Source organism: Leuciscus leuciscus (assembly GCF_965113295.1).
Source record: "Leuciscus leuciscus genome assembly, chromosome: 15".
NCBI classification, from domain to species: domain Eukaryota; kingdom Metazoa; phylum Chordata; class Actinopteri; order Cypriniformes; family Leuciscidae; genus Leuciscus; species Leuciscus leuciscus.
The window spans coordinates 2,739,694-2,752,505 of record NC_138739.1 but is presented as its reverse complement, the minus strand read 5'-3'; the positions used below and the strand labels follow the sequence as shown (position 1 = coordinate 2,752,505).

Genomic DNA, 12,812 nt, shown 5'->3' with positions numbered 1-12,812 from the left:
GAAGTTACGGTGGCCGACAGGAAGTGATGTCATCGTCTGAGACAGCAGATAGTCGCCAGTTCAGCCATAAGGTTTCTTTACAAAGATAATCCAGGGTTTATACAGAGATTCTTAAATTGAATTTACTACCTTTTTACTACCTATTTTACTACCATCACAATATTTTTACTACCAACACGGCTTCAAACTTCAATTGTAGCAGTGTTAAGTGTTAAGTAAAGTGACAAGTAAAGACATGAAATATCTTTCCAAAATGAATTAATAACATATTTAATCACAATTTAATGAGGCAATTATAACTTAATTTCAACACTGGGAGGGAGAGATAGAGAACCAGAGAGAGCGAGAAAGAGAAAGTCAGGAGAGGTTCTGTAGGTGTATGTGAGTGTGCATGTGTGTTAGGGCAAGTGAGTGAGCTACATTCAAGTAAGAGGGAACTCTACCATAGGACTTGGATTAATCAAGATATCACAACAGGCCTTGGTCCATAGGATTTACTCAATATGTCAAAGAGTAACAATTACATAAAAATTAGAAGACAGACTGGACCTTTAGAATGAACAGCTACACAATGTGTAATAATAAAGTGCAATTGTACACTATAATAACAGTATTTCATTAATAAACAAATAACTTCAACACTAGACACAAGCCGAGCACTGTCCAACTCACAACTTTTTTTAGTGAGGGCCAAATACAGAAAAATAAACAAAGGGCCGGGCCACACACTAGAGGTGACATATTGACACAATACACAATACTGTATTTTTACAACCTGGCTATAAAACGCTATAAATCCATCCATATTTTTTTCCAAAACGCTATAAATCCATCCATATTTTTTCCCAAAACGCTATAAATCCATCCATATTTTTTTCCAAAACGCTATAAATCAATCCATATTTTTTTTCAAAATGCTATTAATCCATCTAGATTTTTTTCAAAACGCTATAAAACCATCCAGATTTTTCCAAAACGCTATAAATCCATCCATATTTTTTTCCAAAACGCTATAAATCCATCCAGATTTTTTTCCAAAACGCTATTAATCCATCCAGATTTATTTTTTCAAAACGCTATAAATCCATCCAGATTTTTTTCAAAACGCTATTAATTAGGGGTGTAACGATTTTCGAACCGAACCGAAAAACCGCGATACACCACCCACGATACGAATCGCGATACTCTCATGGCGTACCGAACACGCCCGCCCCGCCCCCTGCTGTCCCGGCTCATTGGACCTCATGTCTTATGTGTACACAACGAATACAGCGTTGTTGCCTATTAACCACATTTAATCGCAATAAGCTCAGTGAAATTTGTTACTTTCGATAATAAGCAAGGTGTAATCTTTCAAATTCTGTCTATCTGATCACGAAATTCAAACATTAAATGTCGTTTTGGCGCTCTTTGATGTGGCGTGACAGATCACCGTACTAGGCTCCTCATTTAAAGCGGCAGCGCGGAGCGCGAGTAAACGCGATTCTCTTCCTCAGTTACAGAATAAACATGAATGGACACCTGAAGGTATGTTGAAAGATACAGTATACTTACTGAAAGGCATCATAACTCGTGTAATCGCTCAGTCAGTGTTTCAACAGCGGAAATACGTCAATAAAACGCTTAGTTTTTCACATAGCTTTATTTAACAGTTACCTCAGGCAAGTCATTCAGTGTCCACAGCTTGTTGGTTTGCTAAGGAAATGAACTCTTTCACTAAATAAATGCACTATATTAGCCTATATATTATATTTTACTTAACCTGTTAATGACATCTTGATTATTTAATGTATGTTTAAAATATCTGTCATGAAAATGACAGCAACTGTGTAAATGATTATATTCAATAATAAATTAGAGTAAAAACATATGTTAATGTAAAAACTGCCTTATGTGCAGTTTACATGTTTTCATACAATTTGTTACTTGAGTGCTGATTATTATTATTATATCTAAAAATAAATAGCAACTGTATTTAGACTAAAAGTCTAGGCTCTGTTGTTAAGCTTTAATGTTATAGTAATGTGCAAGTAAGGGCTCCTATATAGTTTACAGCATTAGCAGATGATTTTTTTATATCCTTGCGAAACGTTTACTTGTAATTTAATTAATTTAAAGACAAGGACACAATTTGTTAATTAAAGCACTGTAAAAAAAAACAAAAAAACAATTTTAGCTTTCTAAACCCCCCACTCCACCTAAATGAACCTAGATGAACCGAACCGAACCGAGACGTCAAAACCGTGGGACGTACCGAACCGTCAGTTTTGTGTATCGTTACACCCCTACTATTAATCCATCCAGATTTTTTTTTTCAAAACGCTATTAATCCATCCAGATTTTTTTTTTCAAAACGCTATAAATCCATCCAGATTTTTTTCAAAACGCTATTAATCCATCCAGATTTTTTTCAAAACGCTATAAATACATCCAGATTTTTTTCCAAAACGCTATTAATCCATCCAGATTTTTTTCAAAACGCTATAAATACATCCAGATTTTTTTCCAAAACGCTATTAATCCATCCAGATTTTTTTTCAAAAGCTATAAATATATTTTTTCCCCAAAAATTGTCTTGTTAAAAAGTATTTTGTCTTTTATTTCGTGTTTGCATTTGAGGAAAAAAACATGTTATGTAGCCTAACCGTTCGTTCTCCATTAAGGATGCTTTTAAAACTTAAAACTTAAGACATCAAACAGAAAACACAAAGCCTCTCTTTGAAACGAATTTCGTTTTGTATTAATTTTATCTTAATTTTAATCCATGTTTCATTATTTTGTATAATCACAACACGTTCAGACATGAACCGAAACCCAGCGTACTAGGCTACTCGCCTCACAGACCTAAACAAATTAGAAATATCCTATATCTATTATCTACAGAAAGCTTGAAATTTCTACTTTTAAACAGAACCATTCAAAACTAAATAAAAGTAGGCTATAGGCTAATCCGTAAGAAATGCATTTTTCTCCGGCGCGTTCACTACTGCGAAGATCGCGAGTCAGTGTCAACTTCATCTTTGCAGCTGACACAGAAACACTTGTTTATTAATAAACAATTAAAATGTCATAATATATTTTTTTACAGCGTTTAGGTGCCGTTTATATGAACGCGTCACCACTGCATGAGAGAGAGAGAGAGAGAGACACACACACACACGCGCAAGGTCTCTCCCTCTCTGCCGGGCGCTCGCTACACGGTTTGCATGCGCGCTTTTGCTCGCTCGCTCGTTCTAGATTCGCAGGAGATTTTAACTAATTTCCAGGCATCATAACATTACAAACGGCAATTGTAATATTTTTTTATTACTATTTTGGTATGATGAACATTCACCCGCCAGTGTGGCGGATAGCCTTTTGAGATTTACTCGCCAAACGGAAAATCTAACCGGAAAATTTACTACCTCGTCAGATGACGTTTACTACTTTTTACTACTTTTTACTGGCCTTAATTTGGCATAATTTAATTTACTACCTTTTACAACCCCGCGGAAACCCTGTAATCATTTGACTCCGGCGTTTCAGAAACGCCAAACCAACATCTGAGATGCTGCGACGCCATTGGTCCGCTTGTTATTCAAGTTATCCAATCACAGACTCTGCTGAGGAAAAGTCATGTATTTATTTATTTTTTTTGCACATCAAGGGGTTTATTTGGTAAATGGTGTTTATGCGCATGCCATCGTTTTAATGCACGTTTTTAGAGTTTATGCACATCCAGTGTTTTTATGCACCTAATGAGATGCTGCGGTGTGTGTGACGCTGTAGGAGGTGCTGAACATCCTGAAGGAGAGCAAAGCTGATATCTTTGTGGATCCGATTCTTCACACAGCCTGTGCGCTGGACATCAAACACCAGTGTGCTGCGATCCCGCCGGGAAGAGGACGACGTGAGTCATTCTGGGAGGGGCTTGAGGCTTATTGAAGCGTATAGATATTAACCCCTGTGCCCTGTGTTTGTGCAGAGATGTCCTGTCTAATGGAGGCTTTCCAGGACAAGCGTGTGAGACTCCACCCCGAGTGCAAGAGGAGGTTACAGGACCGCATTGACATGTGGAGTTACGCTGCTAAGGTGAACAATCCCATGGTCACACACACCACCAAACACAACCGATAACTGACAGTCAGAAGCGGAACCATGTTATTACTCCATATGATCAGTGATGTTTTGTGACGGTATAGCCATACTGTTCCAGCAAGTAAACGGCAACATCATGCTGGCTTCTAAGAGAGCTTTTTGTGGATAAATGATAAAGCTGCTTTGCATGTATTATGAGGTTTGTATATAACCATTCTTACCAAAACGTCTCCTCAGAATACAAAAAGAGAATTTTACAAACAATTTACACATCTTATTCTGAATTTTAATCAGTTCGCCCGAATTTATGTCCAAATGGTTTAACAATTTACATGAAAACAAAATCGTGCATAAATGCAAGTGTTTGCAAAGATGTTTATACGGATAATTAGCACAAATCGTCAGAGAATTGTTGCATTCAATGCGGTGTGACAATTGTGTGAGGTTTTACAAACAAATTACGTAAAACTGAATCCAACGCAACATTTTACTCGAGAATAATTTTACGAACGGTAAACTTCATTAAAAAAAATATCCATAAATGTACAGTTATTTGCACATAAATTGCAGCTTCCTGAAAACTCTCCTCCAGATTCACAAACGCACGTAAACCTCGGGTTTGTAGTGAATTTCAGTCACTCGTAAATGGGACACGCGCTCGCGCTCATTCACAATTAGCATTTTACGCCCAATAAAAAAAGAAAATGGCACCTATGCTAGGCTTGGGCGGTATTCGAATTTTGAAACCGTCAAACCGCCTCCCTATTTTACCGGGGTATACGGTATAACCGTGTCTAATTAAAAATTATGACATAATGGGCTCAGACGGCGTCACCAAACTGTTGGCTTGTGCCTACACCGTTCAGAAACTGAATGCCAGATCGGGCAAAACAACAACAAAAAAAATCAAGCCCAACCCCTGCACGTTGTGTCTGAGTCAGGCCGACGGCATTAACTGTTATTATGAGCCGGAGCCCACCATTATTCAACATAATATCTGTGTGCGTGCAAGAAGAGCCTTTGTAATCCGGTGACGCGTGTCCATTGATATTTATTAATAAAACTTTTCTGCAAAGATGGAAGTTGACGATCGCCATCTCTGTAGTGAACGCGCCTATAGAGAGAAATGCACATCATTACACAATCAGAGAGTGGCCTTTTTCTTTTCGTTTTGAATTGTTTCGTTTAAAGAAATTGACGATCGGCATCTGAACGCTATAGAGAGACATGCACATCATGGATTACAGAGAGTAGGCTAGTCTATTTCTTTTCGTTTTGAATTGTTTCGTTTAAAGAAACTGACGATCGCATCTCTGTATGAACGCGCCTAGAGAGAAATGCACACCATTGATTAATCAGACTATATTTCTTTTCGTTTTGAATGGTTTTGTTTACTGAAATTGACGATCGCCATCTCTGTAGTGAACGCTATAGAGAGAAATGCACAACATTGATTAATCAGACTATATTTCTTTTCGTTTTGAATTGTTTCGTTTAAAGAAACTGACGATCGCATCTCCGTATGAACGCGCCTAGAGAGAAATGCACATCGTGGATTACTTAGCCTAATCAGTGAGTAGACTATTTCTTTCGTTTTGAATTGTTTCGTTTAAAGAAATTGACGATCGCCATCTCTGTAGTGAACGCTATAGAGAGAAATGCACAACATTGATTAATCAGACTATATTTCTTTTCGTTTTGAATTGTTTCGTTGAATGAAATTGACGGTCGCATCTCTGTATGAACGAGAGAAATGCACATCATGGATTACTTAGCCTAATCAGTGAGTTGCCTATTTCTTTCGTTTTTAATTGTTTCGTTTAAAGAAATTTCAAGCTTTATTTATTTGTCATGTCTGTGAGGCACAGCCTTTTTTATGAGATTTCAATGCAAGTGACCGCGGCATGCTCATCATGTCATGATTATATTAAATCCAGGCAATTGGCTGATGAAAATTGTATAAAAATTTAGATACAATTTATACAAAACGAAATTCGTTTTAAAGAGGCCTTTTACAAAATTAAATTTATTGAAGTGGTCAAATCGTCTGACTCCCGATGCATCCCATCTTATTTGTGCTGTTCACTTTTCATAATCAACAAAGATGGAAAAAATAACATTATAATATTTTAACAAATACGAAACTTAATGCGCTTATGCATCCTGGCAGCAGTGAGTGGGCGGTTGTTTCGGAGATGCGACATTAGGTTAGAGGTGTTTACATCTCTCGCGGTCACCTTTTTATTGCACAATTTACAAATTGCCTCGTCAGTATTTACCGCCTCTCCCTTCTCATTCGGTTGGAACCAGAAATATTGCCAAACTGCAACCACACATAAGCATTTTTTAGGCAATAAATAAATTATATATATTATAGGCTATATAAGTGCCGGTAATGACGGTATTGAAACTGATACCGGTGCTATTTTAAGATCCCGCGGTATCCGATATTACCGTAATACCGCCCAACCCTAACCTATGCATAATTTACCTACAAAATCTTGCATGAATTTTTGCTTTCAATTCAAGAGATTTTATGGACAAATACACAATTCTTGCTCTTGTTCCTGCATTTAAATCAATATACAAATTTATGTCCACATTTTCAACAGTTGCGTTTTACGATTTACATCTGAACATCTTCGGTAAATGCGACAGTTTATGTAAGGATGTTTGTATGAATAGTTCGCACAAATCGTACAAAAATTGTTGCATTCTATCCAATGTGACAATTAACGCAAGCAAGATTTTACAAACAAATGACATAAATCTTGAAGTTGCTGAACTCAATCCAGTGTTACAATTTAGTCAAGAATAATTTTACAAACAATGAGTCTCATGCGACTCAATTTGTGTGTAAACCTTCCGTCAGTCACTCGTAAATAGTGCTCACATAAGCATTTTACATTAAATATTACATACACATTTTGCATATATCATTTTTGTGTGTGTTTGTATTTTGTGTGTATGTGCACATAATGTGTGCTGGATGTTGCTCCTGGTACAACAAATTTCCTCTATCAAGGACAATAAAGGGTAACACTTTATAATAACGTTCAGTTGTAAGTCATTTATAAGTTAATGATGAACTAATAATTTACAAAACATTCATAAATGATTAGCAAGTGATATACTAACATTTTATGTATGTTTTGTAAATTGTGTTACAAGTCATCTACAAGTGATTAGTAAATGATTAACTAATCATTTACAAAACATGACTGTGCGTTTCATAAATGTTTAATAAATGATGTTGTATGTTTTGCTCACATCAGGTGGACAGTGGTTAAAGACTCCATGTGTTTCAGAGAAGACAGCTGTCTACACCCTCAGCAGTCAGCACTTACACTGCAGTACACACTACAGTGTTCAACACCTGCACTGTAAAATCCAACAGTGATTCTTTAGTTAACTTTACTTAATGTCTTAACTTAATTGTAAAAATCTAGTAACCTGCACTATTCACATACTATGCTTTGTTTACTCAGAAAACCCAAGTTAAGATTAATTGATTGGTTTGCGTGCGGTTTTTGAGGCGGGGAAAATCTTAATGGACGTTTCACTCATTTCCTCCACTTCTGCAGTTATTTTTTCTCTGTTTGCATTCACTCGTTTCCCAAAGTCATCTTGAATGTTGAAATTTTAATACTTAACTGAAAATTTTGAGAGAACATCACATAGGCTGACTTCATAAATTGATGTTGGTTTTCCTAAAATGTTTCAGTCGCCATTATGGTGATTAGTGTTCCTTTTGGTTGGGCACTTGGAACTTAATTTATACTATTGTAATTCTCTTACAGTAGTAAGAGATGCTCCACTTCTCTTCTCTTCTGATGCAGCGATTGCAGCAAGAAATCAGTTATTCGGTTTCAACGGAAGAGAAGAAATGTATATATTCATATAATGAATATGGTTTATTAAGAAAAGACACCACAACTGTTTGTAAAAACATTTATTGAGAAAATGGTTTATAAAGAAGAGACACTGCAATTGGTGATGTAAAGTCATTTATTGAGAAAATGGTTTATATAGAAAAATATACCACACTGAATGTTGTAAGCATTTATTTATTATAGCAGAGTAGAGAGAAATTGAAAATGTATTAGAAAGAGCTGTGCCAAAGAAAGAAGAAAAATGCAAGCATTACCCGTTTGATGATGAGCATGAGGTGCAAAGGAGAACAAAGGAAAGAGTTTGTAAGGGGGCTTCCAGAACTGAGGACAGCTCAAGACTTCGGATTGGACAGATTGTCTGTGAAGGACTGAATCTGAGCGGAGGGCGTATGGGCTATAAAATGTATTGTCAGGAATGTCAAAAGGTAGACGCGGATTCAACGGGACCACCAGTCCTCCTCTCCGGTGTTAGAAGTCTCTTGCCATGGGCCTCCTGCAGTCAAAGTTTGTAAACTGCTTGTTTTTAATTTGATTTGATTTTATATATTAGTATTTTGTATGTGAACTAATTAACCTAAATTTAATAAAAACTACTTATTTTTGATATAAAAAGAACCAGCCTGCCATAGTAGTCGAGTCCCAAAATAGATAAATAGCCCTGGATAAGATGCAGTAGGCATTTTTGAGGAAAAGTACTTCAAGTGTTGTTTCTATATGATTTTTAGGTGCTGAATCCATTTCTGCCGTATAACAAGTTGTAAACATCACTGTTTTGGCATAAACAATAAAAACAAAATGGCTGCCAAAAAAAAAAAAAAACGTTTTAATGAATTTATTGCAGTTTAAACATTAAACATTATAACTAAACTATGCATTCTCAGAATATTTAAACATGTAAACAATGAAAAAACAACATTAACATGAAAGGGACAGTTTTTAATGGCTGCTGGAATTATGCCAAGGTACCAAGGTACACTGGGAAGCATATATCAGTGGAAATATGCAATTATGCCCAGCCCGAAGGGGGGAACTTGGAATACACATGACCCCAGGGGGCTGCATATTGAGAATCACTGGGGTGTCCAGCCGCAGGTGGAATATTTCAAACCCAGGGGTGGCAAGGTGGCTTGTCGAAAGACACATGCTCAGAGAGGCTTACAGTGGACTACACACGTGGGGGTCGCCCAGAGGCCGTGTTAGGTGTCGCCCAGCCCTGCAGCTCTACAGATGTCTGTTAGCGAGGCGCCATGCGCTAGAGCCCAAGAGGATGCCACACTCCGGGTGGAGTGGGCCGTCACACCAAGGGGGCACGGTCGACCTTGCTGCTGGTAAGCCAAAGCAATGGCGTCCACTATCCAGTGAGACAACCTTTGCTTGGAGAGAGCCTTTCCCTTCAGCTTCCCACAATGACAGACAAAGAGCTGGTCTGAAGTCCTGAAACACTGCGTTCTGTCTACATAAGCATGGAGGGTGCGTACTGGACAGAGCAGTGCCAAGGCTGGGTCTGCCTCCTCCGAGGGCAGCGCTTGCAGGTTCACCACCTGGTCTCGAAAGGGTGTGGTGGGAACCTTGGGCACATATCCAGGCCGGGGTCTCAGGATCACGTAAGAGTTAGCCGGTCCACATTCCAGGCACGCTTCGTCAACCGAAAATGCCTGCAGGTCCCCTACCCTCTTGATGGAGGCCAATGCAACCAGGAGCACTGTCTTCATTGACAGGAACTTAAGCTCCACTGACTGCAGAGGCTCAAAGGGAGCACTCTGCAAAGCAGTTAAAACCACTGAGAGGTCCCAAGAGGGAACGAGAGGAGGGCGAGGAGGATTCAGTCTCCTCGCTCCTCTCAGGAAACTGATGATCAGGTCGTGCTTTCCAATGGACTTACCATCAACTGCATCATGATGTGTGGCAATGGCGGCACCATACACTTTCAGGGTGGAGGGAGACAGCCTTCGCTCCAAACCTTCTTGCAGGAAGGAAAGCACGACACTGATCGGGCCTTTCGTGGGTTCTTGAAGTTTAGAAGAACACCAGTTGACGAAGAGGTTCCACTTCAACGCATAGGCATGTCTCGTGGACGATGCTCTAGCGGAAGTGATGGTAGCCACCACCGCTGGTGGTAGGGTACTCAAACCTGCCTCGTCCCGTCCAGGAACCACACATGGAGATTTCAAAGATCAGGACGAGGGTGCCATAGGGTGCCCCGTCCCTGAGAAAGCAGGTTCTTTCTCAGAGGAATTGGCCAGGGAGGTGCTGTCGCGAGGACTACTAGTTCTTGGAACCAGGTGCGGTTGTGCCAATACAGGGCAACCAAAATTACCTGCTCCTCGTCCTCCCTGATCTTGCGCAAAGTCTGCGCAAGAAGGCTCACTGGGGGAAACGCATACTTGCAGAGGCCCCGCGGCCAGCTGTGCGCCAGTGCATCCGTGCCGAGCGTGCCCTCGGTCAGAGAATAAAACAGGTCGCAGTGGGACGAGTCGTGGGAGGCAAACAGATCTACCTGTGCGTCCCCGAACTGATCCCAAATCTGGGGATGGAGTCTCCATTCTCCAGTGAGAGGCCGAAACCGAGACAGATCGGCTGCACGGTTCAGGTCTCCCGGGATATAAATGGCTCGAAGCGACCTCAGATGCTTCTGACTCCATATGAGGAGGTGGCGGGCGAGTTGCGACATACGACGGGAGTGCAGATCACCTTGTCGGTTGATGTACGCTACTGTGGCGGTATTGTCTGATCGGACTAATACGTGCTGACCCCTGAGCAACGCACAGAAGCGATGCAGGGCGAGACGTACAGCCTGCAACTCGAGGCAATTGACATGCCAAAGGCGCTGGGGTCTTGTCCAGTAGCCCGCGGCAGCATGTCCATTGCACATGGCGCCCCAGCCCATTGTGGAGGCATCTGTTGATATAACAACATGCCAGGAAACTCGTTCTATGGGCACTCCAGCCCATAGAAAACTGAGGTTCGTCCACGGGGTGAAGGTCTGACGGCAGGTCGAAGTCACTGGGACTCGGAGCGTGCCGTGTTGCCATGCCCACCTCGGGACTTGATCGCGAAGCGGTCTCATATGAAGCAAACCGAGCGACGTTACTGCGGCCGCGGAAGCCATATGCCCCAGGAGCCTCTGAAATAGTTTCAGTGGAACCGCACTCTTGCCCTCGAACTGACGAAGGCAAGTTAGCAGTGACTGCGCGCGCTCGCTCGTAAGCTGCGTGCACATGGCTACCGAGTCGATTTCCATACCGAGAAAAGAGTTCCTCTGCACGGAGCAGAGTTTGCTCTTCTCCCAGTTGACCCGAAGGCCCAGACAAGCTAGGTGCCGGAGCACTAGGTCCCTGTGTTCGCAAACCTTGTCTCGAGGGCGAGCTAGGATCAGCCAGTCGTCGAGAGGAACAAGGGCTGCCTCGACAACCTTCGTGAAGACGCGAGGAGACAGGGCTAGCCCGGAAGGGAGAACCGCGTACTGGTATGCCTGCCCCTCAAATTATATATATATATATATATATATATATATACTGGTATGCCTCATTTGCATATGTAAACATGACATTTCAGAAAACTTGTAATACAAAAAATGTCTGTCTCTATGTAAGTGAAAAACTGGAAAGGTTTTATGGTGATATCTATAACTTAAAAATGTTACCCTATCCACCTGTAGTGTTTCGGCTGTGAATAATGCACCTATTGTTTCAATAACAATTACAAGAAAATGGGACCCTTATTTCAATGTTATACGGTGGATCCTTATTCAGGAGACATTGAACTTTCTAAAAATGTGGTATAACAACTTTTCCTCAAAAATGCCTACAGGGTTACACAATCTTGAAAAAACGGACCTGACTATAGTCTCTGCTTTATGAGCAATGAGCTGAACTAACCACGGAGAAGTCTTCTGATGCTAAATTGTAAGTATGGAAATTTAAGTACTTATTGTTTAGAACGGATTCGACTTACTTTACCTAACCTGAGAAAAATCTAAATAAGGTAGAAGGTGTCTTTAATTAAGAACCACGTAAGGGGTTAAATTAAGCACCACAAAACAATATCTATATCTATATATTATTATGTATAAATGAATGATGTATAATATAACTATATTTCTCGTCAATTAATGATCTTTTCTAATTTTGTTGCTAACACTTACCCAGCTAACAATTTTAGGTTATAAGAACGTTTCCGTAACGTTCCCATTAAGTTATAAAAACGTTATTTCTTAATGTTCTAGAAATGTTCAAAGCGTCCAGTTTTTTAGACGTTGTATTAACGTTATTTCTTAGTTATAAGAACGTTATTCAAAACGTTATTAGAACGTTCAATTCTCCTGTTATATAAACGTTGTATTAACGTTCTTGCTTGGTTATAAGAACGTTGTTCAAACGTTATTGGAACATTCAATTCTTAGGTTATAAGAACATTTCCATAACGTTCCCATTAAGTTATAAAAACTTTATTTCTGAATGTTCTAGGAACGTTCAAAGCGTCCAGTTTTTTGGACGTTGTATTAACGTTATTTCTTAGTTATAAGAACGTTATTCAAAACGTTATTAGAACGTTCTATTCTCCTGTTATATAAATGTTGTATTAACGTTCTTGCTTGGTTATAAGAACGTTGTTCAAACGTTATTGGAACATTCAATTCTTAGGTTATAAGAACGTTTCCATAACGTTCCCATTAAGTTATAAAAACGTTATTTCTGAATGTTCTAGGAACGTTCAAAGCGTCCAGTTTTTTGGACGTTGTATTAACGTTATTTCTTAGTTATAAGAACGTTATTCAAAACGTTATTAGAACGTTCAATTCTCCTGTTATATAAACGTTGTATTAATGCTCTTGCTTGGTTA

At 39.5% G+C, this 12,812-nt stretch overlaps 2 protein-coding genes across 4 annotated transcripts in view; one reads left to right on the top strand and one right to left on the bottom strand.

Moving 5' to 3' along the window:
• The window catches only part of LOC309475957 (Golgi apparatus protein 1-like), a 65,403-nt gene extending 56,818 nt beyond the window's left edge, over window positions 1-8,585 (top strand). For all 3 annotated transcript variants that reach the window (XM_082138981.1, XM_082138979.1, XM_082138980.1), the window contains 3 exons: window positions 3,769-3,889; window positions 3,965-4,071; window positions 7,353-8,585. In XM_082138981.1, coding sequence (XP_081995107.1) covers window positions 3,769-3,889; window positions 3,965-4,071; window positions 7,353-7,367 — 243 coding nt within the window. In that variant the 3' untranslated portion in view covers window positions 7,368-8,585. The remainder of the gene's footprint in view (window positions 1-3,768; window positions 3,890-3,964; window positions 4,072-7,352) is intronic.
• LOC309476153 (uncharacterized protein) lies at window positions 8,346-12,384 on the bottom strand. Its single transcript, XM_082139375.1, has 2 exons — window positions 10,339-12,384; window positions 8,346-10,232 (listed from the first exon to the last, which is right to left on the bottom strand). The coding sequence occupies exons 1-2, from the start codon at window positions 11,209-11,211 to the stop codon at window positions 10,197-10,199; spliced, it is 909 nt and encodes a 302-aa protein (XP_081995501.1). The 5' UTR covers window positions 11,212-12,384; the 3' UTR covers window positions 8,346-10,196.
• Between the last annotated feature and the right edge of the window lie 428 nt (window positions 12,385-12,812).

Excerpts from the sequence above, each read along its gene's own strand:
- LOC309476153 (XM_082139375.1), bottom strand. The coding sequence starts at position 11,211 with ATGGAAATCGACTCGGTAGCCATGTGCACGCAGCTTACGAGCGAGCGC. Across the intron at positions 10,233-10,338 it reads GCAAGTATGCGTTTCCCCCA|TCCTCGCGACAGCACCTCCC; the intron begins GTGAGCCTTCTT and ends AAGAACTAGTAG.